The following is a 27,296-nucleotide window of genomic DNA, read 5'->3' as shown; positions in this document are numbered from 1 at the left end:
CCATTTCAGCTCTCCATTACTAATCCCTTACACTGAGCTCTCTCAGTCAAGAGCAGCAGGCTTCTGAGTTTCTCATTGGACCCTTGCTGATATATGAGTCTCAGGAAAAGACTTTGCACTTAGGCTGGACTGGGGCTTTCGTGTGGAGCATAGCTCTGCCACCTAGTGTCACTATTAGGTGTTTAGATAAGAACAAAAGACTTGGAGGCCGTAAGGATGGACCTTGACAATCAGCTTTGAATTCCACCACCACTAACCTGGTAGCACATCAATTTTAAGAGCAGCATCGTAATTGCCCTTTCTTCAGATTTACAATACCATAGGAAAGTGTAAAGTGTCAGGGCTTTGTTGAGTCCATTAAGGGAAAGCTCCATCCTCCTGGTCAACAGAATGGAATCTGAGTTCTTCCTCTGACCTGGGATGACCCTGGAGATGAACTCCCTGAAACAGTACATATACTTCTACTTTCTCTTAAAAGTTGTCTAACATGGCCTGTCAGTCACCTGGACAGGAGACCTGTCCTTGAGAAAATGGATTTGCCTGAAGACAAGCTAAGGAGATGGGAAGAATAATTGTCCCTTATTCTTAAGTGAGACCATATACTTCTCTATCCCAGAAGCCCCTCCCTAATTTAGTTGCTCGCAGATCTTTACTGTCAAGCCTGCCCACTTTTCTGAGTTCTAACTGAAAAAGCACAGCTTTTCATCCCCACCTCTTTACCTCTTTCTTCAATACCTGCCCAAATCCTAAGTATGCTTGCCCTGACGTCTGAATGTCCTCATTCTTTCTCTAAAGACAGTGCCATCCCTTTCTCCTTCCATCACTGAACCTGCCTGCTTTCATGGACCCTACCTCAAGAAGCATGTCTCTTCTCTCTCTCTCTCTCTCTCTCTCTCTCTCTCTCTCTCTCTCTCTCTCTCTCTCTCTCTCATCAGCTGCTGAGATTTACAGCTTGCTTACCCTGATATTTTTCTCTCAAAATCTAATAAAAATGATATTCAAGATTCCTTCTGAGTCTTTTTCAATGAAACTGAGAACACATGACAGGACCCCAGATTCCTCAGTTAACATCATCATCTTCAACCATTCAACATGATGTTTGCTGATGCAGTGAGTGACAGAGATCTACAACCATCTGTAGTATTTGTGGGGAGTTGGTTCCAGGCCCCCACAAACACCAAATTCTTCACATGCTTAAGTCCATTGTGTAGAATGGCATAGTATTCTCATATGACCTATGCACCTCTTTCTTTATTATTTAAATTATCTACAGGTGTTGCTTGTAAAATAGAATCTCCCAGAGTAAGAGACAGCCTGGTGTGTGTGTGTGTGGGGGGATCACAGTTTTATATAATATAGAGAAATTTATGGCAGGAACACCCTGACCTCAACTCTCCCAATGATGAATTTGGTGTCTTAAAAAAATTGTGAATTAAATAAACCTCACTTCTTTATAAAAAATACTGAGTTTTGGACATGTTGTAGCAACATGAAATAGACTAAGACATGATCAGAGAACCAGATGACTTCTAAGGTGTTTAGTCATAAAGAATCCCTGAGTTATCAGGCAAAGTATTCAGACTGCCGGTACAGTGGATCCAGAAGCTTTTGTTAGTCATGACTTGTAGTCTGGTCACCAGCAACCGAATCCCAAACCTAGGGAGTGCCTCAGAGTTTGGGGCAAGGTGACCTCCAAAGCCAAGAGCTTTGTGCTGAACCTTGGCAAAGACAGCAACACCCTGAGCTTACACATCAACCCTTCTCAATGCCCAGGAGGACACCAGTGCCATTGTGGGCAACAGCAAGCGTGGTAGAGCCCGGAGGACTGAGGAATCCGGCTTTCCCTTCCGGCCGGGGAGTGTCATGAATGGATGCGTCACTTTCAGCCATTATGACCTGACCATCAAGCTGCCAGATGGACATCAAGTTCCCCAACTACCTCAACATGGAGGCCATCAACAACATGGAAGCAGACAGCCACTTCAGGATCGAGTGTGTTGCCTATGAGTGAAGCCAGCCAGCTAGCCCACAGCCCCCAAGAAAGGCAGCTGCCTCTGCTCCCCATGAGCCCCACAAGATATGTCCTGCATTTTTGTAGCTGCTCTATGGGATTCTGTAGCATGTAGCATTACAGTGCAAGTTAAATTCACAGCTCTGTCAAGTCCCCAGTATGAGAATTAAGGCATCAGTTGAGAAATGGAGAGATTCTGAGACTTGGAATAAGAATCCACCCTTGAGCTGTGTCCAGGTTTTTTTTTCTTTCTTTTTCTTTTCATGTCCTCAGCATTTGTCTAACAAGCTCTAGAATTTTAAATCTCTTTGTTAAAGCAAATGAACAGACTATTAGTCCAATTTGTTTTTCTGATCGACAGGGATGGATACTGGCTAGCAGTGATGTGCTGAAGTGGTAATCCTGTACAGCGCATGCTCAGTGTATCCTACAGGAAACAGAACGTGTAGTCTTTCCTTCCTATTACATCACTTGCCAGATGCATTATGCCACTTGTAATTAGTTAGGTCATGACTTCTCCATCAGTTACTTTCTAAAATGAACATATTTTCTCTAAAGTCTAGGGTTTGGCTGGTGGGGATGAAAGAGAATATCACCTTTTGAAGAGAGCAGAGCTGTCTGTTCTCTATTATAGAGCATTCCTCCGATGATCTTCTAAATGAAGCTGGAGATTTATCAACAGGATTATTCCTGCTCCTGAGGAGCGGCGTCAACAGCTGTGTTTATCTCAAGTGAGCTATGCTAAAATTAAGGAACCATTTCCGAATGATAGTGTGATCACTGCACAGGGTAGACACCCCAGATGTCCTACATATCCCATAGTTAGAGGCTTCGCTTCACTCCTCTGGCATGTACTTATGGCCTTTCAGATCCAGAATGGCCACTTTCTTCAGGCTCAGTAGACCTGATAGCTGTATCTCATCTGCTCGCTTATGTGAGAGTGCAAGGAAAGAATGAGAGGAGACCTTCATCTCTGATAGTGCTTTTCCATGGAAATCAAATGAATTAGAGTGTAGTTCAGCCCAAGACGGGAAGGTTACACATACACACACACACACACACACACACACACGAGAGAAAGAGAGAGAGAGAGAGAGAGAGAGAGAGAGAGAGAGAACTGTGTTGTGTGTTATACACGAATACACCTACAGAAATAGCCTTTCCCACAAAGTATGCTTTTTTACAAAAGGAAACATTTTTTAAAAATAAGCTTGTGTAGGGAAATCTAATTTAAAAACTTACAATTTGTTATTTTGAAAATCCAGATCCCAGGGTATCCACTTATAACACAACACAAATATCTCTCTGTATTTTTCAGTCTGTGTCTTTAGACTTCATTTAGAATTTCAAAATCACAGAAATCAGGTTATGGGGCTGGAGAGATGGCTCAGTGGTTAAGAGAGTAAAGGATCCAATTCAATTCTCAGCACACACACCAAGCGTTCACAAACCCCTGTAACTCCACATCCAGGAGACCTGACGCCTCTCCTGGTCTGCGTGGGCACTGCACTCACGACACACACACACACACACACACACACACACACACACACTTAAAAATTGAAAACAAACTGGAAACTGGAGATGGATATCCAACACAGAAGTTTTTATTTGCATCCATTATGTCGCACTAGTCACAAACACACAGCCATATGCAAGGTGTGGTATAATTCAATCTTCTGGGTTTATGACTGTTCCTCATTGGTTGTATGAGTTAGCAGTGTGCTACTTGGGCATTACTATGGAGTAGAGGAAGTTGAGACATGAGCACGGTGACTTTATGTTCCATTCACCATGTGTATAGATGCAAAGCTTTCTCTAGAAAACGTAGAGATATTTTAAATTTTAGTAATGTGAGATGCTACAAATTTCAAATAAGCATTTGAATGTATAATGACTTATGTTTCTATTTATGTAGTGTTAATTTTGAATATGTGTGTGCTCGGTGACATGCCCATGGATGGAGTGGCACACCATGGCCTAGTTCTTCTTTCCCTTCTTGGTCTGTTTCTTTGTGCTGGTTTCCAGTCCTGCCGTCTTCATGATTCCTGATGCTCTCCTTTCTTTCTGTCTCTGGAATATATAGTCTTTCCCATGACTCCTCACTAGTAAAGTCACAGGAAACAATCTTCTAAGCTTCTAGTCTTGTCTGGAAGTTCTAAAGTCTTTGCATTGATAGCATATTCATTAATCTTTACAATACTACTGTGAGGTAGATAGGAGATAAGTGATTTTGACTCTCATTCTAAAAAACAACAAAGTGTAAAGGAAAAAGGACTGGATGAGATACCCAGCATCTGAAGCAGGAGCAGTGTGCTTCACTGTCCTGTTTTCATCCTGTGTATAACAAAACTAAGCTCTTTCCATGTGTTAGTCAGTGACTCTTGAAAGTTGATTGCTCCTCATTCCAAGTAGGTTCAACTTGGCCAAATGAATTTGTTCTCCTGAGTACGAAATGGCGATCACTGTGCTCCGGCTTGACTTTGGGGAGAAGACTTTTCTTTTTTCTGTTTTTTTTTTTCTTTTTTTTGCTTTGCTTTTGGGGCATTTGATATGACTCCTGAAATTGTCCATGCCTCCTTTTCAGCCTTGACTAGACTCTGCTTTCTTTGGTTGCGCTGTCTCCTAGTGATCTCATTTATTTCTGGCTCCTCTTTCTTTACACTGCAATGTTGTGTTCCCATCATTCCTTCATTTTTAAACTAAATAAAGCATAGAGTTATTCCAAGTCTGGATTTCCATCTGAATAGAATCTGCACTACGTTAATGCCACTGATTTAATGCTCCACTAGCCTTCACATCAAAATAAGTGAGACTTTTTCAGGTCAATCTGGTTTTGTTTTTTTGTTTTTTTGTTTTTTTTTTTTGTTTTTTGTTTTTGCAAGGCACTTAAATTTGGTGACTTTATTGCTCAATGGGAAGTGAAGGTTTGCCCAGATACATGGCAGTGTTGACAAAATCCTCAGCAATCACTGATCCTTGCGGTAAGGTGTGAAAACAGGAAGGCCATGACTAAGTAGAAAAAACACATAACCAAAATAAAAGAAGTCATGCAGCTTTCCAGAGTCACTAAATATGGAAGACAGAACTGTGAGCAAACACGATTATAAAACGCAGGAAGCATGCCACAAGTGGCCACAGATTATGTGTTTTTCCGAAGCCACTCAGCCATCCTGGCAATCCTCTTCTTGTTTTTCAGATTCTCCGTCTTCATTGCCTGTAATTTGGCATGAGCCGCAATCCTCTGGTGCTCCTCCAACACATTTCCCAGGAACCACTGCAGCTAGAAGGATGCAGATAATTGATCAGCAACACTAAACTTTCACTGACACAAAAGAAACCAGTTCATGGAAAAAAGCAAAACGCCTTTGCAAAGAGGCAATGATGCTTCAAGGAGTAGCAATGTGTAGACCTCCATCATGTGTCCCTGAGGAGGCTGTGACTGAGACAGTGTGATTAACACCAAACTGACCCAGAAGGATGAAATGTCAGCTGCAATGTCCATGAAGTAAGAACTTGATCTTATTAATTTCTTTATTTCCAAAGTATATCATAGCTCTCAACAAATAGTTACAGAATACATATTGGATATTGCACAAGATTTGTGACCAAAGACAGAGAGACCCTTTTGTATTTCAAAGGAACTTGGCAGCTTCCAGAGGTCAATCTTGATGCATCTTACATCTGTCTTTACAGATGTTGCCCTTCATTTCTGCATGTTTTACTCAAATTGGCACTGTTCATAGATAGCAACATCTTTTATTTATCTGAATGAATAAACAATTCAGTAAAGTTTCAGAAAATTAATATGCAAACACCAGTACTGATGGGCTAGAAAAATAGCTCAGTTGGCAAAATGCTTGCCATGTAAGCACAAGAATCTGAGTTTAATTGGAGCATGGTAGCATGCTTGTAGATGTGATTCAAGGGGCCAGGCTCTGTCCCAAGCCAGCTGCTGAACTTGGCAATGTTATCCACGTGGATCTTGGTTTAGAGTCATGAAGGATACACGTGCATGGGTTTATGGAATCTTCCTACGTGGTTGAGGAAGGCCACTGAGGTAAAGCAATGTGTGGCTGGGCAGTCCCCTCATGAAGGCTCCAAGAAGGCAAAAGACACTGGGAGGCCATTGTGTGAAGCTGTGGAAGTAAAGCCTAGATTGCCTTCAAGACCCCTAAAGGTGCCAAAGCCAAAGAGACCTTCAGACATGGAGTGGAACTAGCCTAAGAAAGAAGTATGTTGTAGGCAGCAAAGCTTGAATGGCAAAGCCATCTAACCTATTTGACACTGGACACTATAGAGCTACAGGATTTGGAGTCTGTCCTGTTAGGTTACTGTTTTCCTTTGGTCCACTATCTCTTCACTATGTCCTAACTCCTCCCTTCTGTAACGGTACTGTATATTCTGTGCCATTGTGTGTCAGAATCATGTAATTTGCTTCTTGATTTTACAGAACATTACAATTAAGAGAATGCCTTCAGTCTCAGAAGAGACTTTAAACTTTGGACTTTTAAACGGTGTTGAGACTGAACATCAATGGGGACTTCTGAAGTTGAACTAAATGTATTTTATATTATGATATGACCACAAGCCTATAGGAACCAGGAAGTGGAATGTGGTAGTTCAGGTGAGAACAGCCCTCATAGGCTCATAAGTTTGAATGTTTGGTCCCCAGTTGATGGAACTGTTTGGAAAGGATTAGGTAGTGTGGCCTTGTTGGAGAAGGTGTGTCACTGGGGGTGGGATTTGAGATTTCAAAAGCTCATGCCATTTCCTGTTGGCTCTCTCTCTGCCTTGTGCTCGTGAATTGAGATGTAAACTCTCAGCTACTGCTCCACTGCCATGCCTGCCTACCTACTGTCATGCTACCTGCCATGATGGTCATGGACTCTAACTCTCTGTAAGCAAGCTCCCAATAAAGTCTTCTATAGGTTGTCTTGGTCATGATGTCTTATCGCGGCAACAGAGAAGTAACTAAGACAGAATTAACAAAGGAAGTGGCTCTAGAGAGACAGAATTGTAAGGGTGGATTTGTTAAGTTTCTGGAACAGACCTCAGAATTCACCAACATCTATAGTTATTGAAAACTCCTGCTGTGGGATGTCGTTCTGTACGCTGTGAATATGTGTTGCTCTGACTGGTTGATAAATAAAACGCTGATTGGCCAGTAGCCAGGCAGGAGGTATAGGCGGGGGCAAGCAAAGAGGAGAATTCTGGGAATTCTGTTTGCTTGGGGGACACTAGTGGGAGATATTTGTTTAGACTACCAGCTAGCTAGCCAGGAGGGACACAGGAAATCTTCCAACTACAGACTCCCTTAGTAATATGGAGAGCACTGAAAGACCATTGTTAGGAAAAAGGGAATTTAGTGACTGTACATATAACTTTTGACAATTTGTAGAAAAATAAGGAAAATAATAATACTGGCTTGTTGCTCCTAGCATCTCTGGATAAATGGACAGAGGAAAGAATGAGTTTTATGATAAAAATTAACCAAATTCTTGTGTCTCAGGATACCATGATAAAGGAAAAGAATGAACTCTGTGGTAAAATTAACCAACTTATAGCAATTCTGGATACAGTGGCAAGAAAAGGATGAACTGAGTGATACAATTGACTGGCTCCAGATGCACAGAACCAGTCTAAACATTTCTAAGTGTGCCCTGGAAGAGAATTTTCTCTCCAGCAGCCACAGAACTCAAGTTGCAGAAAATCAAACCAAAACCCTCCTTCTAAGATTGGCTGAATCACAACAAAAATTCAAGTCTCAACCTCGGAAGGTATCAACAGTTAAAGTCAGGGTGTTGATTGGTAAGGGATGGATCCTGTAGTGTGGGATGGAGACATGGGAGAAGAATGTATTGAGGTGAGGACTTTGAACCTCAGATTCTGAAGGGTTTGTCTCACCCAAGGAAGTAATCTCTCCACCCTTAGCAGAGGATACATCTCCATTCCCTTGTCCTGTAATATTGACCTCTCTGCCTTTGCCTGAGGAAAATAATCTTTATTGTATGCCCAACCAGGAGTAATCTTCCCTGAAGGAGATGCCAGACAAGATAATTCTGACGTCTCTCAGGGCCCTCAATAGTTGCCTCTATACCTATAACCAGACTTCAGGCTGAGCAAGCTCCTAGAGGGGGAGATAGAAAGTGTAGTCCATGAGAAGGTACACTACACCACTAAAGAGCTTTGGCATTCTGGAAATAAATACCTATTCTGGTTATGGATTTGCCTTTACTGTACATACTGCTTCTGCCAAAACAATCATCCATGGACTTTACAGAATGCCTTATCCACCATTGTGGTATTCCACATAACATGACTTCTGACCAAGGAACTCATTTCACAATCAGAGGAGGGTGGCAGTGGGTCTACATTCACAGAATTCACCCGTCTTCCCACATTTCCCATCATCCTGAAGGAGCTGGTCTAATAGAACATGGAATGGCCTTTTGAAGACACAGTTACAGCACAAATTAGGTGGCAGTATCCGGGAGGGCTGGGGTAAGATTCTGCAGAAGGTGGTATATGCTTTGAATCCACATCCAATATATGTTCTGATTTCTCCCATCGCCAATATTCATGGGTCCAGAAACCAAGGAGTAGTAAAGGGACTAGTTTTGTTCCCTATCACCCTCCTGCCCCACTAGGGGAATTTTTCCTTACATTCTGCTGGCCTAGAAGTCTTGGTTCCAGATGGAAGAGCCCTCACTCCTGCCTGGAGATACAATAAACATTCCATTGAACTGGAAGCTTAGACTTCACCACTTCGGGCTTCTGGTGCCCTAAAGCCATCAGGCTAAGGAAGGAATGACAGTGTTAGGCGTTAGGCGTAATTGACCCAGACTATTAAGTGGAAATTGGATTCTGCACAGTGGAGGCGAGGAAATTGGATTCTGCACAGTGGAGGTGAGGAAGTCTGGAGTGTGAGAGATCCTTTTAGGGTAGTGGTTCTCAACCTTCCTAATGCTGCGACCCTTTAATACACCTATGTTGTGGTGTCCTGGGTGGTTTTGTGTGTCAACTTGACACAAGCTATGGTCATCAAAGGAAAGAGTCTCAGCTGAGGAAATGTCTCCTTGAGATCCAGCTGTAAGGCATTTTCTCATTTAGTGATCAATGGGAGAGGGCCCAGCCCGTGGTGGATGGTACCACCCCTGGGCTACTGGTCCTGGGTTCTATAAGAAGGTGGGCAGAGCAAGCCACGAGGAGCAAGACAGTAAGGAAGTCACCTCCATGGCCTCTATATCAGCTCCTGCCTCCGGGATCCTGCCCTGTTTCAGTTCCTGTCCTGACTTTCTTCAGTGATGGCAATGATGAAAATGTAAGCCCAATAAACCCTCTCCTCCCCTACTTGTCTTTTGGCCATGGTGTTTTCATCCCAGCAATAGAAACCCTAAGACATGTGGGGATCCCCAACAATAAAATTATTTCATTGCTACTTTATAACTGTCTTTTGCTACTGTTATGAATCATAATATAAATGCCCGATATGAAGGTTATCTGACATGTGGCCCCCAAAATGTCTCAACCCACAGATTGAGAACTGCTACTTTAGGGCATCTCTTGATGTTATCATCTTATGACTAAAGTCAAAGGAAAACTATAGTAAAGCAATCCAGGAATGAAGGTATGGACCACTCCTCCAGGAAGATAGCCAAGACCTGCTGAGGGTGGATGAAATACAGAATGGGTGGTAGAGGGAGGTAGTTATAAATTCCAGTTAAGACCATGTGACCAGTTGCAGAAACAACAAATTATAATTGACTTGAGTATTTCTGTCCTATTTTGGCAAGAATGTGTTATGTGTGTGTGTGTACATACACATATATAATGTTTTTCTTTCCTCTATATTTTTATCATGTAATGTAATATCAATTGAGGTAATATCAGTGGTTATCATATTTAAGTTATAAGATATTAAAAGAATGTCCCCCAAGTGACATTGCCACCTATTCTCAAATATATAATACATGTGGCTGTACATGGGATAGTTATATCATATTAGGCACAATTATGACTTGACTATTGCTTTTACTTAGAAATTAAGCATGACAAGCTGGGCGGTGGTGGCGCACACCTTTAATCCCAGCACTCGGGAGGCAGAGGCAGGTGGATCTCTGCGAGTTCGAGGCCAGCCTGGTGTACAGAGAGAGTTCCAGGACAGGAACCAAAACTACATGGAGAAACCCTGTCTCAAAAAAACAAAACATTAAAAAAGAAAGATAGAAATTAAGCATGACAAAGGAGATACTGTGTGTCCAGTTGACAAAACCTGAACTCGTAATGGCTAATCTTGGTTGTCAAGCCAACTACATCAGGAATTAACTAAACCCCAAGCAGCTGGGCACTCCTCATGAAGGATTTTTCATGGCTGAATTATTTGAGGTGGAAAGATCCACCCTAAACGTGGGCCACACCTCCTGGTGGCCAGCCACAGAAAAGGACACAGAGAAGGGAGACTTTGCTTTTTGCTTACTTGCCCTCACTCTGGTCGGCAAGTCCATCGTCCTGTTCCTGAGGCACTCCTCCCCTGGTGCTAGAACCTGCTTCTTCAGGATTCCAACACCGACTGAAACTGGCAGCTGTTTAGGGCTTTCTTGGGACTCCAGCACTAGACTGGGACTGCTGAGACATCCAGTTTTGTGGACCTAACAACTATGGGATCCTTGGCCGTTCCATCGGGAGACAGCCACACAGCCATGGATGGACTACTTGGACTACATCTTGTAAGCCACTCTGATAAGTTCCCTTTGTGTGTGTGTGTGTGTGTGTGTGTGTGTGTGTGTGTGTGTGTGTGTGTGTGAGAGAGAGAGAGAGAGAGAGAGAGAGAGAGAGAGAGAGAGAGAGAGAGAGAATGTAAAATTCTATCAGTTCTCTTCCTTTAGAGAAACCAGGCTAATACGCCACCAATCGCACTAACAAAGCATAGAGTGAGATGATTCAAGTCAGTGTATAATTTTCCATTTCAGCGAGTCAAATTACATCAAAAGCGATTCCCAAATACCATTGTACTCCACAATACTTTCAGGACTTACCTCCATAACCTGAAGATCTGTGCTTACAGTCCTCCCTAGGACCCACACTAAACCATCTAGTGACTCGGGTCCATACCTGCAAAGCAGCAAGGTTCTGGTCAGAGGACAACAGTACCTGGCAATAACGCTGCCCGCTTCAGCAGCAGATCAATAGGACGTAAGCAGCCCCATTGAGCCCACCCTCACAAATCCCAGGGAAACCATGCATGAACTTGTTCAGCCTTAAGTCGGAAATCTGTTATGCAGAGAACTAGTAACACTAAAGGAATATATATATATATAGTTTTGTGCAACAAAGTTTTCAGTTTTATTTAAATATTATTACATTTATTTAAAGCAACAATTGTATACATCTATTCTACAGACAGTTAGAATTCATATCCAGTGTCTCAAAGCAAGAAACTTTATAAGGGTGTAAATAAATAAGTAAATAATGTCCCTTCAGAAATGATAGGTAATATGCAATAAATTTCAAAACCCATGAACTAAAATGCCCTGCAGTGTATTTAAAGTTATATTGTGGGGTTTTTTGGTTTTTTTTGGAGTGTTCATTTCTGTCTTCTGAGTCTCAAGATGTCCCAGTACCATAATTGCTCTAACTCCATTTAGGAAACAAAAATTGTCAAATGTTGTAAAGAAAGAAGAGATACATACCGCCACAAAGCACTGCTGTAGCATGAAAAAAAAAGGAATTTTGGACTCATTAAAAATGAAAATGAAATTGAAATAAGATTATTATAGTCTACAGAACAAGAAATGGTCAAGTTGCTTTGGTAGTTAATATGTGTAATTGATTTACTTCAAAAACTGTAATTGTGACTTTTCAAATGGTAAGGGTTATTGTAAGAGTTAGTTATCTATAGAAATCCGAGTGAGGGGAAACTAGCCTTTACCTCTTCAAGTCCCAGATGTAATGGAAAGCTGAAGCTACCTGAGTGAACAGGACCCTGTGTGCAGCTCAGGTGAGCAAAGCTGGGACCGTGGGCTGGGAGAACAGCTCTTGGCTCTCCATTTAATTAGCCAAGTAGAGGGAAAACTTGTGAGATAACATGGGAAACAAGTTTCCAAACAAAACAAAAACATACAAACAACAAAAAAAAAAAACCACCCAAGTTCCAAACTGGAAGTCTGTCTCCTGAGCTAAAGATGTGACTTCTCTACCAGACATGGGAGAAAGCTGACATCCTGAGGCAGGAGTGAGTTTCAGAGTTTACCTTGAGCAACTGATCAATTGTAAAATGAAACTAACATGGAAGCATGACCTGAGCATCACTGAGGATTTGGGGAGATACCCGGGAGCAGGCACTGGAATACCTAGCCCATCTCACTCGTTAGTGCCCAACTTCAGGAACTCTTTTTGAAAAACACATGGTTTATTGTTCATGCTTGAGAGAATATTCTCTTGCAATATTGCTGGTCAAAACATATACACTATAAATGGTCTGTCCTTACAAGTTTCCAACATATTCTAATTGTTGTGAAGACAAAAGTCAATGCATGTCAATCTTCTTTATGTATTTACTCTTTTTGAGACAGGGTCTCACTATGTAGCCCTGACTGTGCTAGAAATTGCTGTGTAGACCAGACTGGCTTCAAATGCACAGATATATGCCTGCCTCTGCCTCCCAAGTGCTGGGATTAAAAGGTGTGTGCTACCATGCCCAGCTAGTTATCCTTAAAAAAAAAAAATTAGGAACACTGAGTTAACATGTGTTCATGAGTGCTTGAGACATTGAAGGAACATATCCTGGACCTTTCCATGCCCTGACTCAAGAGTAATGTATGCATGTTTGTATATGTTTTGATAATCATTTGCTAAAAACAGAAAATATAGGCTGACAGTGGTATTATAAAACGAATATCCACCATAAATGTTGAAAGCAACGTATAGCTATTGCTTGATAAACGAAGATGTTTGTAATACTGTTTGTTATCTGAGTCTGTTGGGGCCAGTGACTTAATCCCTTGTAAAACTCTGTTGAAGATTTCTGTACAATATCCCTCATTCCTTTCCTCCTTGTGATGCCTTCTGTACTGCTCAATAAACGTAGACAAAAGCCCTTTGTTAGGGATAGACACAGACACACTCAGACAGACAGACACACTGGGGCAGAAGCAGACACATGGACAGATTCACAAGACAGCATTCAGGCAGGCACAGATTAAGAGGATAAAAGATACAAATAGGGAAGCAGAGGAATCAAATGCGGCCTCACTCTTGGTTAAATGACACCAAGAGGAAGGGCTTTGATTTCTTTCCTTAACACAACACTGATGTGTTATTGGTAACTCTGAGTCTGTCCTTAACACATTCAAACCAACTGCACTTTCAGATTAGTAGGGAAACCTTAGGCTTTATCAGACACAATAGCTGTCATTTCACAGAGGACAAAGCCAAACCCTAAATGTCAATTAGTAGACAGACAATAGACCCGTGATGTTTCATTCACAGTTTGAGATGACAGCTGGAAACCATTGTCTCTCAGAGCTCTCTTTCCCCTGGGACAACTGGTCTACTAGCGAATGTATACTTTACTGGCATTGGTATATTTATGATGAGGCTCAGAAGGGCTGTGCCTCTAAGATACTAGGTAGCTAAAATGGTAGAAAACTCTGGGTTTCTTTCTTGGAAACTTTATGATGCTAAAATAAATGATAAGTTTATAAAAATAAAGTAATGGATTATAAAAACTTTCAAAACTGTGCCTTTTGAATCTGCTTTGTCATGAAGGTTGGTGATACATTCATTCTCAGTGCATACTATAACTTCAACAAGCCATAGATATTCTGATATGTAAAGAGCTAAGTAAACATTCCTATGTCATTTAAGTATATATGTTTTTTAATTTGAACTTCTGCATTCAACAACTCACAAATGTTACTGTTTATTCAGACAAAACTATTAGCAAAATTGAACAAGCCTTCTAATATAAATTAAACCATAAAATAAGTGTATCCAATATGTAAAGCAAATTTAATTGAATATATAAAATACCCTCTGTAGTAGAATGTGTAAAAGGAGTGAACTAAATTCCATTTACCATAAATTTAGCATCTTCTATGAATCTGGTGTTCTCTGGAATAAAATATAAAAGTAATGAAGCCACAGTTAAAAGTTCATGCACTAATAATCCTACAAACTTTATGAAGATAATAAGAAACATTTAGAAGTTTTTTTAAGGGATTCCTTATATGGTTGTATTTAATATGCTTATATAGGTCAATTAAATCAATTGTGAGATAATCAATTCTTTGGAGAGCAGAATTTAAGCCTTAGTAGGAAATTGCCAACATTTTCCTGCTCTCTAAAGGCAAGAAAAATTCTTGTGAGGAATAAAAATTAAATGTGAATCCACATCAACTAAAAGCAGCCTTTCCCATTATTAATCTGTGACCTTGAGGTAGGACACAGATTCAGTGCAGAAATAAATTGCACAACATCAGAAAAGCATCATTGTATGCATTTACCCTGCACCCAGTTTCTCCTACACTTAACATTACTATGACACGTGTGTCAGAATGACTGCGCCAACCATCCTTTAATTTTGAAGTGAGAAATCTGTTCAGCTAGAAACAAGCTCTCCTGGTTTATTTTCCAGTCTAGCGACTTCAATGGATAAAGAAGCGCCAATGTAAGGGCTACATCACAGCAGGTCGAGAGCTCTCTCCATGACCCAGGTGACACCATATATTTATGTCTGGACTTAGTGAGTCGTTTAATGCCATTTGAAGTTTTAATTTGCACCTGAGCTTTGCGTGAAACAAACTAGTCAAGGGGTTGGTTTAGACTCATCAGTGTTGCCCACTGACTTCTCTACCATGATAGAGATGTTCTTTGTCTGGGCTGTCCAATACGGTCGCCTCTAGTCACACTGGACACTTCAAACAGGGATAATAGAACGGACACTGAACTTTAATTTTTTAAAATGTTAATTAATGTAAATTTAAATATCTACATGTTAGCTAGTGGCTATGAGATTGAGCAAGGCAGCCTTATTTGTTTGCTTGTTTATTTGTTAGGGGCTTACATTGTAGCCCAGACTGACTTGGAATTCATTATGTAGCTCAGCTTTGCTCTGAAGTCAATCCTCCTGCCTCAACCTCCCAAGTGCTGAGACACCCCACTCAATTCAGCTCTATACAGTTTTTGAGATAGTATCGACTGGGCCCATGTTAAACTTTGCTTGAGTCATTTGGGAAACTAGTAGAAGGTAGAGTCTTTCTATCCTATCCCAGTTTTCAAGGGGCAGGTGGGTTTGGGAGCTCGCGTGAGTGTTAGCCACTCTGTGTGGCTCAGAAGTGCAGCCAAGTCTGAGAGTCACTTCCCCAAGCTCATTTGTCCATGTGGATGATACCAGGGGTGAGAGGCACAACCTCAATGAGCCGTGACAGTGAATCCGTGTCCTTAACATCTGTAAGTGGTATAAGCGCACAGGAACCAGACACGGTTTCACACGGAGGCTGGGAGGAATCTGTGACCCTTTGCCTTCTTCAGCACACAGCTGTGTGTCAGAAGGAATGCAGACCATGACGCATATGGTGATGACAACGTGCATCCTCAGGCAAACCATGACTTGTCCTTGGTGGTTTTGTTTGTACTTATTGTTTATTTAATTATTTATTGATTTGGTTGGTTGTGGTGACTGAACCTAGAGGCTCATGTGTGCTGGGCAAGTGTTCTACCACTGAGCTAAATTCAGACGTGTGTGTGTGTGTGTGTGTGTGTGTGTGTGTGTGTGTGTGTGTGTGTGTTCCTATTAGGAATTCATGTATATATTCATCACTAGAGTTGCAAAACATGGGCTCCGAGATGGGGAGGAGAGAGAGACCCTTACCTCTCTACTGCCTGGAGGCCAATAAGACATGCAAAGCACCTGGCCATTATAACCCCATAACTATAACCCTAAAAACATGGGATAAGTTCCACCTTGAAAACTTTTGAAAGAGAGGGTGCACTTGGGGTCTCCGACACTATCAAACAGGCCCAGACTCAGGAATAGAGTTTACAATCCAAAGGCAATTCGTCACCATAGTTGACCAGTGTATTGACTTCTCTAGCTGGACTCATTGTGTTGTTTGTTCCTTTTGATCCTCCTTATTGGACTCTATGCAATAGACTAGAATAAACTCAGTTAAATTAATAATTTAATAACTCACTATAATCCATTGCATGCTTTGTTCAGGATCACATAGACTCTGTCAAGCTTGTTAGTCTAAGGGCACAGCCCCTAGATGAAGATTCGTCTCATAGATATATATTCCTACATAAAAACAGTTCAGTCCAGATAATGTTACTTGTAGGCATGTTTTCAGGACTGACCGTTTGGCACTGGACAACCAACTGGTGTGTTTTTCCCTGGGAGGACCACCTCTCCTGCTCCCACTTTTTCTCAGTTGCCTATCTTTGTGTAGCATTGAGGCCTCACGGGCTTTTCTTTGTCCACTTTGGCATGTCCATTGGTGTCATCTTTAATGGCCACTAGAGGAGTTAGAAGGAAGTTGTGGAAGGAAAGCTAAGGACGAGCTGCGTTAAGTGACTTAAGCAAGCTGAGCAAGGCCGACAATGGGTTCACAGACAAGGAAGAGTCAGATTGGTGAGATCTGGGGTGGGGAGGGGAGGCTGAGGACAGCAAGCTTTTCTTACAAGCTCAAGGAAGAGAGACCAAGGAATAACAGACAGGCTCATGAGGCTTGATCTCTGAAACTATATACAAAAAGGAGATGTGTGTGTGAAATCCCAACTTAAAATTCAACTTTTACATTCCCAGTAGGGTGTTGCTAAGTAAGAAGGGGATTATCTTTAATGATTAAAAATAGAAAATATAACTCATTCCCCGATCTGAGGAATCTCAGAAAATATAAGTAGAAAATTCACGAGGTCTGCTAACAGAATAAAGCAAGAGTTAGATAACCTTAAACAAAAGACAGGAAAAATATATTCACAATGTAAGTATAATATGTATGTTTCTATGATGAGCTAGAGAAATAGTGCAGTATAAATGAGTTTTCATCTAATAACTTTAAATTTTCTAATGCAGAAAACCTCATCCCTTTTCATGTTCTAAAGGTGCTCAATAAGTATTTACAAAACATCCATTACTTTGTTCTATGAGTTAGTCACACATCTATGGCCTTTGGTATTTATATTCTAGCCACCTGGGCATGGTGGGCACATGGTCACATGGCTGTAATTCTAGTATTTTGGAAGTTACACGTGAGGCTGAAGACTTGAAAGTTTTCAGCTACATAGTGAATTCAAGGGCCTGGGCTTACATAAGACCCTGTTTCAAAAACAAACAAAAATTTATAGCCTAAATATATATTTATTCTGAAGGAATAAACTTTTTGCAAAAGCTGTCTTCTAACTTTTCAGGTGCTTGGGCCTTACCTATGTTTTATCTGCTAAATCTATAGTGTCTAAACACATGCAGGGATTATTCATTTTTATCTTCTAAAAATATATGGCAATAATGTTCTAGAAGAAGCAGCCATCAAGGACATGTTTTCTGATTATTACATGCTAATATATATTTTACTGAACAGACGAAGACCTAGGAAGCAAGCAGATCTAATTCTAAAGGGTAAAAAATGTAAAAACTTAATAATACAGAATCCAGATAAGGAAAATCTAACCGCAGCATTCAGGTTAATGTAATACTGTTTCTTAAAGCTGTGTGGTAGGTTTCACGAAATACATGAATGGATGGTGTATGCTCATATCAAAAATATGAATTACTCAAATTAGTGTTTCTTAAGAGAAAATTTTTAATGGGTATAATGGGGAAACTGAAATAGATAATAACATATGCAAATCCATTTTCACACAGAAAGCCGAAACTGAGGGTAAATGATCCTTTATGTTTTCTAGTTTGTGGTGAAACAAGATACAGGAAAAACCATCACTTTTTTAGTGAGTGAAAGAACCTCAGTGACCAGCAAGACTGAAGGTGAACATCTCCATAGTCAATGACTGAGGGTACCATGAGCAAGGGGAACAGCCTGTAATGTTTGGGGTGTTCATGGGACCCCACTGACCAACACTTTAAAAGAGCTAACCCATACCTGGCCCTGGGCCTTTTATTTGCTAGCCTATGGTGTCTGGAAGGAGCATTGTTTCCCCTTTACAGAAAGGCCTACATCCGTGTACACACTGGCAGTGGATTAAAAAAGAGCATGTGAAGTGAGGTGGGGGGGGCGAATAATGGGAGGGAATAATGGGGGGGAATAATGGGGGTGGGTAGAGGAAGACTCAAAGGCGAGGGGATAGGGAATGGATTTGATCAACACACATCTCTACACACGTTTGAAATTATCAAGCAATAAAAAAAAAATCCAAATTATATTCTTCAATCCAAATAGGAAAAAATAACAATTAATGACGTAAATAAAATTGAGGTCTCGGGTTCCTTCTTACCTCTGACTCACAGCCAGCCAATTGTTGATTAGAAAGTCCTTTGCCACGTACCGGCCAACTTCAGATGCTGCCACAACTTCTATTATATTTGTGTCATTAAAAGGGGACGGAGACACAGTGATGGCATACTCCATAAATCTACAAGAGTCCAGTTGTAAAATATAAGCAAGCTTTAAACCCCAATAAAAAGTTCATTTTCATGTTGTTTTTTTTTTTTTTACAAGCTCATGGTTCTAAGTTAGTAATGCACAAATATGTTTGTTTCTTTTTTGCTCTGTTTTGGGATTTGGATTGTGTTTCTCTGGCAAGCATGTGTGAGGTAAGTTGATCATCTCACCTGTTGAGTAGCCATGGTTCTTTACTGCAGCTCAATGCCTGAAGAAGATGGATCCCTTCCTCTTCCTCAGTTGTATTGATGTAGAAACTTAACAGAAAGTCCCACTCCTTATCACTTCCCAAAGCAATGCCATTGCATAAAACGACTCTTTGAATCGGATAAGGTATTCTGAAAGGCATGAACAGGAGAAGGCATTCCCCACAGTAGCTCAGGAACACAGTTATCCAAGTTAGTCATATATTCGGAAGTAGGAATTTAGTGAAATTATTTTATATCTGAGCCATAAAGATTGAAGATCTAAAGAGCTAAAGAGGGAACTGCTATTAGCATTATGATAAGAAAAGAACATTCATTTAGCAGATCGGTTGAGTTTTCAAAGAAGTAAATTACAATAACTCAACATACATCAATAAGTTAGTTTGGTCTTGGGTCTCGTTATCACATTTCCTTAGAGTCCATCTGAGGTGATAAACAAAAGACAATGAAGTCCCAAACACCAGAGTCTCACTTCTTAACGAGACTGCAAACTCAGATGGGGGGCAGGGCAGAACTCCAATATGTTCACAGATACAACATTACCAAACAACCCAAAGAGCAACCTATTAAGATGTAAAACAAGCCCAAACCTGCCCATCTGTAAGCACTTAGTGGGAGAATAATACACCAGCAGCCAAAAGCCATGGATCTCAACTCATTACTGAATGAGTCCTAATCTGTTAATTTAGATAATCATTTTGTTTGTTTGTTTGCTTTTCAAGACAGGATTTCTCTGTTTAGTTCTTGCTGTCCTGGAACTCACTTTGTAGACCAGGCTGGCCTCGAACTCAGAGAGCTGCCTACCTCTGCCTCCCGAGTGTGCTACCACCACCTAGCTTAATCTTGGGAAGTAGAGGTAGGTGGATCTCTATGAGTTTGAGGCCAGCCTGATCTGCAGAGCGAGTTCCAGCGCAGCTAGGGCTGTTACACAGACAAACCCTGTCTCAAAAAACAAAACAAAAAAAGATAATCTGTTTTTTCAGGAAAGGGTGACTGAAAAGGAATTAAGAAACCCAACCAAGTGAAAGCAAAAAAATGATCCCTCCCAACCATAAGCACACCACCAGGGTAGAGAAACCAAGGGTGTTGATATAGGAGCTGAGCAAGGGGCCTACACTGTGTCTCTTACGCAGTCTCTGGATTGGCCATCCATTTTCTGAAAAGCTCTTTGGACAGCTGGAGACAGTCTTCAAGACCCAACCAACAGGCAGTTTCAACAAATTTTTCCAGTGACAGCCTTGAAGAAAAAGCCAAAGAGAAGCTGTTAATGTTGAATTATCACCTTCATTTTTGTCTGCTTCTAAGAATGTGTGCTTCACATGACAGTGAGAACTTTAAAATATCCTCTAGCAACATCGAGTTGCTTTTTAAAAAATAGCTTTTCTGATGACGAGTTTATTAAAGATTCAGAAAAATATTTTCAGAGAGTTTTTTTTTTCAGGGACACCAGAAAAGCTCCTAACAAATAGTATTTTTCCGAAATTAGAATTAAATGATTACCATCACTTATCTCCCTTGAAGACACATGGGTGTGCACACGCATCTGTTGTCAATTTACTCTCCCCCTCTTCTTCAATAATCCCTTTGTGGATTAAAAATATCCTTAGCGTATCCGATCTAATATGCTAAAAAATAAAATGCTTTCTCTACTCAAGAAAAGTTCCTTTCTCCCCAAATACAATTTGCTTTCCTCGCTAAGCATCTGGTTCTTCCTCCTGTCAATTACTGTGTGTACGTCCAAAGAGAAAGAGAGGAGTTTGTTTTATTCTTACAGCTAAGCATGGATCTGCATTACTGCTCAAAATGAGTTCGAAGAAGGGCCATGAACAAGAATGAACACATGGAAGCCATGCTTTGTTGTGTGTCTTGCTACAGTTGTTAAGTTTGGGGTTTGGGCAAAAGAGGCCAGACCGAAAATAAAGAAGCCAGTGCCGTTTTGTCCCACCCTCCATCTCAACTCAGCCTGATCCGATGTTGTGATAAGCAGTTTGGGGTGTGCATGAGTAGAGGTCCCCTGACAGATACTCTTAGAAATGTGTTTATGTGTTCACTCCCTCTCCCCACCCTGCCCAAACTTGGGCTAGCTGCAACAAGATGGGATTCTGTAAAAATCAGCCTTTCCCAGAAGTTGCTGGAGGAGAAACACTAGCCCGGGATGCTACCAAATGTAAGCTACTCCAGTCTGCTTTACAAGAGCCTAGACTGTGTCTGGTTAACACATGTGCTGCACGGTTGGGTGCATCTGTGCCTTCCTGTTCGTTCACACAATTTTCCCCCGACACACACACACACACACACACACACACACACACACACACACACACACACCATCTACATACTTAGCTATCCAATTCTATGGACTTCTAGCTGTAGCCTATGGCACTAATTTCTACTTCCTCAGCAGGATACTCCTGAGTAAAAATGATCATATTTTTGTGTAGTTTTATTTCTTGTTTGGTCTGATTGATTTAAGTTTGATGTTTCTAGAAGCTGTAGCTATAGTTGTTGGCTACCACCCACCTTCAAGTCTAGAATTCCAACACACGCACACAAACGAAACAGAGGTACCCCAGTCTCAGGTTGCCTTTCAGCTCCTTCCTAAAGCATCATGAAAATGTACTGACTCCCCATAGGACAGTCATTTCCAGTAGTTAAGCATGATCATATACAAGTGACCCTTAAGTACTTACTGTCCACCTAGTTCATATGTGTGTCAGGGTACAACTCTTGCTAACAATAATACAGAGAAATGAGAGGTAACTAGTTAGAAACTAGCGGGCTGGAAGGACATTGAGGATGAACCCCATCTCTAATCAGTTCTAAGCCCTCACCCCCTGTGTCCCTAGTAACACATCAGTTTTTCAGTAATGGATAAAGGAAGGGGAAGTATCACGAGTGTCTCTCAGTAAGATTTAAAATATGTATATGAAGGGGAGGAAGATGGAGGTAGCAGAGCTTTGTGGAGGGCCACCCATTAAGAAGGTTGTTTCTTCCTCCTAAAATGTGTATTTTTATAGATTTTTTTCTTTAGTTCTTTTTTTATCTGCTCTGCTATATAAGTTTTAGTCAAAAGAGTAGGTAAGAGTTACGTCTCTGGCACCATGTAGAGATGTGACTTTATGAATTGCCAGGAAAAAAAAAAATCCTATCTAGCAGGAGACTTTCTGGTAAAGAACATAGATGAATCACTAGCTCTTCTCTTGAGTGTTAGTCCAAACAGGCTGGCCATAAGGAAATGGCCCCTCAGATAAGCTTTAGTTTAAAACATGTGCTATCATGTAGGTTGGCACAACTCTCTCAACATTGTCTACTTTAATTACTTAAGGTTCCTCCACTTTACTCTGCAAGGAACTCTGTCTTCTACACTGAGTCCTGTCTGTCTTGTCTGACAGGGGAGCTGAGAAGTGTCCAGAGCAAAATCCTAACATCAAGTCCATTTTTCCCCTGGTGGCTTTCCCATGGCCTGTGGTTTGCTTATGGAGAGTAGAAATCCTTAGCACAATCCTTCATCTGTAGCAGATATACTTAAAATTTTAATCAGTAATTTAACTTTTGAAAATATAGGGTTTAAACTTCTATGTGCACACACATGTGCATTGCAGGTCAATTAAGAACTCAAGTTATTGCTTCCTCTGAGGACACACATAGTTCACCAGGTCTGGAGTTACAATTCTCAAATAGCATACAGACTCTCTCAGTAATAGATACTAAGGTTTTAGTTATTAAAAAAAAATTCTCTTTTGCAAATCTGGAAGCCCACCTATTAAGATAAGTCATTTTATTCAGTTATGACCATGTAAAAATACTTACAGAGCTAAATAATTGTCTTGTAATGTGGCCACATTTTCTCGAATTATAGCTGAATAAGTATTCCATATTGAGTTAAGTCTCTTTAGTAAATACTTCTATAAATCACAAAGAAAAGTTACCATTATTTCTGGCACACAACACTGAATTCCCAGTGTATTATTATTTATCTGAAATATATTAATAAAGAAACAACAGGCTTTTTCAGAAATGATCTTTGTTACTAAATATACTGATTTATTTTTATACTTCTGCGGGTTCGGTTGCTTCACACAGAAAACCACAGGGAGAGTCATTTGCTATCAGCCCAAACGCTGTCAGCTGGTAAACACGAGGCTACAAAAGTCAGGCAGTCATTAACATCACTGAGAAACAACTAGATGCTATATCGAGCCACCAAAACTCTTGGAGGCAGTGCAACACTCAGTTTGTACTGATTTGGCCAAAACCTGTCATCAGAGGCCAGCAACCCTCCTGTCATCACCCTGCCTACACTCAGTTAAGCTCCTGATATTCCTTTGGAGATGAGAAAAAGGAGCACCTGGAACCTGAGGTGTTTACAACATCACCCTCAGAATGACCCAGACACTCACTTGCCATCACCAGTCTCTGGTTCGCTTGTGGACTTTGACTGTCCAGAGGGTTGCTTCTAAGTGTCTACTCTGATCTCAGTCTTGACGTCTTTCTTCCAGATCCTATTGAAGAGCTACTGGTGGGACTTTTCCGTTTTCCTAACCCCTCTTGATGGCAGCATGCCATTGTTTTATTCATAAGTGCTGATTTCCATCTTTCTCTTCCTAATATCGACAGAGACTTTGAAACTCTTATTTATTTTTTCTGGAATATATTTTGTAAGTTGGAATTGCTGAATCCTTAAGACACAAGTTAGGGTTATGAGAACAGGGTTTGATAAGAAACTATTTGTTTGCCTATAAATTTCTTTGGGAAATTGTTCCTAATATATACTATTTTTCTCTAAGAAGAAGATATATAATTTCTACCACTTCTGGGCCTTTCTTCCTTCCTTCCTTTATTCTCTCTCTCTCTCTCTCTCTCTCTCTCTCTCTCTCTCTCTCTCTCTCTCTCTCTCTCGATACACCCTCACTTCATCAAAAATGAAAAACCCTGCCAAGCTTCTTCCTCACTCATCTCTAAGGTGAAGTCTATGGCTAATAGATTTTTCTTCTAAGAATAATCAGTTGTAGCTAAAAAGAAATAAATCACCAAACATCTGGAATAAATAGAGCATTGCTTTTGGAAAGGCCTGACCCACAGATGCTGGCCAGAACACAGAGGCAAAGAAGGTTGATTTAAAAGCCACATAACAAAGCATGAAATTACCTTCAATAATGGGTATATAGCATAGTTGTTCACATCAGAAATAACATTCCTGTTTATCAAGTTTACCAAGACTTCAAACCACACTAGGATTTCATCTTCTTCAGCAAGGTACTTGGTTAAATCAAGTGCTGTCTCAATTTCAATATAATTGTTTCTGTTTGGTTTAAAAAAACACACACTCAAAAAACCTTGACCTGCTAAAAGATCTTCTCTCTTCCCATATCTGCTCCATTTTTTCAACATCTAACTTCAACAATACGTGTAAACCAACCAAGTAGAAGGGCGGAGAAAGTCCAATGGGACTTTCTTTTATGGGTATGATGATATCATAACATAGAACTCAACAAATGGTGTCAGGCCTTTGTATCCGCTCAGTTCATCCAAACACCCACATTAGAAGCTGTAGAGAACCCAGGCCAACTGTTGAGCTATGGAATATTGAGTATTCATTATGTGTTCTTACGACAATATACATTCCAGTCAATAGTTATCAATCATAAGCATTCTCAGATGAATGCTCTGCCATCGGCTGGTGGGCAGAGAAGCCAGCATAGGACCCTGCAGTTGCCTGCAGCTAAGAGCATCACTGAGGAGTTCAGCTGGTAGCTAGGAAGTCAAAGAGGGATCTCCAAAAAGGTGCTGAGTACTGAGAATAAAGTTCCAAAGCAAGAGCATACTCACGGAAACACCCGGGGGGTGGAGGGAGTCAGAGAAGGCCTCAAGAAAGAAACACTCGAGAAGAGCACCGAAGGCCACGTATAATTGAAAAAGGCAGAGAGGGCAGCCCGGGACAAAGGAGAAGCAGTGGGGAGCACCGTGGTGGGCTGGCAAAGACAGTAGGCAGGACGTTCTGTGTCTAGTGAGAGGTAAAGCAAGTGGATCAGGTCATTCTGTGTCTAATGAGAGACAAAGAAACAGATCAGGTGGTTCGAATCGGAGGAGACCATTGAAAATCAGGATAAAGAGGTAAGATTCCTTGGTAAGGAAATCTAGGTTTTTTAAGTAACCAAAGTAATGTGGTAGAATTGATGCCTAGAACTCCTACTGTGGCAGTACCGAAAGCCACAAGGGAGCTCAAAGGAACGAGAGGCTGAAAGCTAAGGAGAGAGACCGGAAGGAAGATGATGGAAACGGCTGACTATTTAAGTGGTAGAAGTAGTAAGGTGAGAACTCAGAAGGCGTCACCAGGAGGGGATAGATATGACATGCTGAGTGACTGAGCGTGAGACATGGGAAAGGCGACAGCAGGGTGTCTCTGAGGTTTTAAGTTTAGGCAATGGGGAGAATGGTACGTGACACACACACACACACACACACACACACACACACACACACACACAAACAGGGGAGAGAAAGAAAGAGAGAGAGGGAGAGAAAGAATAATAAATAGCAGAGACAACTTAGAGACGAAAATAGCCTTCAGTGGTTAAGGTAATGGATTGAAATGGCTGCAGGATGAACACAAGACAAGGGAGGAAAGAGGGAGAGACGTCCCTTTAGAACAGAGTCGAGCATCCTATGTTCCAGCATCTGAGCATCTTACTGAGCCTTGTACCTAATAAAACAACCACTTAAGTTATCAAACCAAACGAGTCATCTCACGGAAAGAAGGAAGGCGACATAATTGTGCTTTAAGGATGCTCACAGTGATAGGAAGAAGTGAAGTCAGAAAGTCAAGGGTTCTCATCCAAGTATCAAGAAGCCAAAAGGATGATTCTTGGAGGATGTGGCCAGCGGTGTCCAAGCCAGAGTGACTCTAGAGAGGTGTTTCAGCCAAGCATTGAGCAACAGGTATCAGAGGGAATAATCAGTAAAGAAATGGCAAATACTCATCACATATGACAGGCATAAAGGAGGACACACTAGGTAATTTATTATATGATAAATATATGTATTAAAGAATATATAAATTAAAATATAGATAGATTGAAAATTTAAATCTTGGATATATTTCTGGTTAAACAGTGGCATGGCTTACCCTAAACAAATCTAGTACATACATATGAAACTTATGATTCTGTAGTATATCAATATATCCCAGATATCACCACCATTATAGACATCAGACATCACCTTTGAGTAACTTCAAAATATCAGTTGTTAGTCTATTTATAGCCAACAACAATTTATGCTATAAAAGTCCATTGAGAACATGGAATTTGGCCTAATCTTAAATTTATTTGTTTGGTTTTATTTTTATTTGTGTTTTGCTGTCTCATAGCAATCCTCCTGCATCAGTCTCCCAGGAGCTGAGTCATAGGTTGGAGCAACCATGTCCTGCTTTGGACTCTGTTCTTCATTGGTTAAGGCCTCCGCATACTAAAGAACCATTTCATAGTCACAAGGCTATTATTTTTGTGAAGTTTTCAAGCTATGCCCTTTACCAGTGAGAGCGGAAAAGACACTTACTTAGACAAGGCAAAGGCATCGCTCACCAGCTGCAACCTGTGAATGACAGGAATGGCCTGCAGGAAGAAACCCAAACATGGTCAAGAAAGGAGAAAAATATTTTCCAAACAGCAAGTTCAAGACCATCAGTGCCTAAAAATCCCTTCCTGAGAAATTGTCTCATAGATCGAGAAATAGTGACTACGAAGATCAGCCCATAATTTGCTGATTATGTATGTGGTTTTGATGAAATCCTTCTGATATCAATTATAATGATTAAACCTGGCAGAAATGTTACCAAAATACTCCCCTAAAACATACTGTGTTAAAAAAAACAAACTCCGAAACTGACATTCAAAAACTTCTCCAAAAGAGAGTGTATATATTGAATGCTATTACAATGTCTTTCTTATTTTCAGGAAAGTTTTGGCACAGCAGATCGTAAATAAATGTTACTTAGCACTATTTTTGTAGCACTGAGAGATAATTTTAAATGGTATCTGCACTCTAAAGACTTCACTGACATGACCCAGTGCCCCCATATTCACGGAGAGGCAGAGGCCAGTAACCACCCTAAGTCTATAGACTTTTCTCTGATCATCTCAACACCAATAGCTTACAAACTGCAACCTCAGTTTAGGTCCTCTGAGGCTCCCAAAGTCTCTGGTCATTCCTCCAATGCCTCCCAGCACTTTCATTTGGTCCAAGGGAACTTATCCTCCCAGCACTCCCAAGCATTTGAGTACACCAATCCTAATTCTCTCTTTGCTAATAGTCTCATTTCGTTGTGGGAGTTGCAACGTTTGCATTTGCTAGATACATTTGAGTCACACTAAGTCTGTCTTATTTGGTCACCAATTGTGACCAAATTGTGACCAATTGTGACCAAATAACCAACCAATTGTGTTTCCAAAGTAGTGTACC

General features: G+C 40.8%; 1 protein-coding gene and 1 pseudogene across 1 annotated transcript in view; one reads left to right on the top strand and one right to left on the bottom strand.

Annotated features, from left to right (window-relative positions):
- Nucleotides 1–1,617: 1,617 nt before the first annotated feature.
- Nucleotides 1,618–2,011, top strand: LOC131896110 (galectin-1-like; annotated as a pseudogene).
- Nucleotides 2,012–4,875: 2,864 nt separating this feature from the next.
- Lvrn (laeverin) overlaps nucleotides 4,876–27,296 on the bottom strand; it is a 59,331-nt gene continuing 36,910 nt past the window's right edge. Inside the window, exons 13-20 of the mRNA XM_059246489.1 lie at nucleotides 26,394–26,449; nucleotides 23,985–24,138; nucleotides 22,647–22,741; nucleotides 19,966–20,073; nucleotides 18,801–18,968; nucleotides 18,464–18,601; nucleotides 11,050–11,125; nucleotides 4,876–5,294 (exon numbers count right to left, since the gene is read on the bottom strand). Coding sequence (XP_059102472.1) covers nucleotides 5,154–5,294; nucleotides 11,050–11,125; nucleotides 18,464–18,601; nucleotides 18,801–18,968; nucleotides 19,966–20,073; nucleotides 22,647–22,741; nucleotides 23,985–24,138; nucleotides 26,394–26,449 — 936 coding nt within the window. The 3' untranslated portion in view covers nucleotides 4,876–5,153. The remainder of the gene's footprint in view (nucleotides 5,295–11,049; nucleotides 11,126–18,463; nucleotides 18,602–18,800; nucleotides 18,969–19,965; nucleotides 20,074–22,646; nucleotides 22,742–23,984; nucleotides 24,139–26,393; nucleotides 26,450–27,296) is intronic.

The sequence above is a fragment of the Peromyscus eremicus genome, chromosome 19 (genome assembly GCF_949786415.1).
Source record: "Peromyscus eremicus chromosome 19, PerEre_H2_v1, whole genome shotgun sequence".
Classification (NCBI taxonomy): Eukaryota; Metazoa; Chordata; class Mammalia; order Rodentia; family Cricetidae; genus Peromyscus; species Peromyscus eremicus.
The sequence above is the reverse complement of the archived record's forward strand: the minus strand, read 5'-3'. Positions and strand labels throughout refer to the sequence as shown.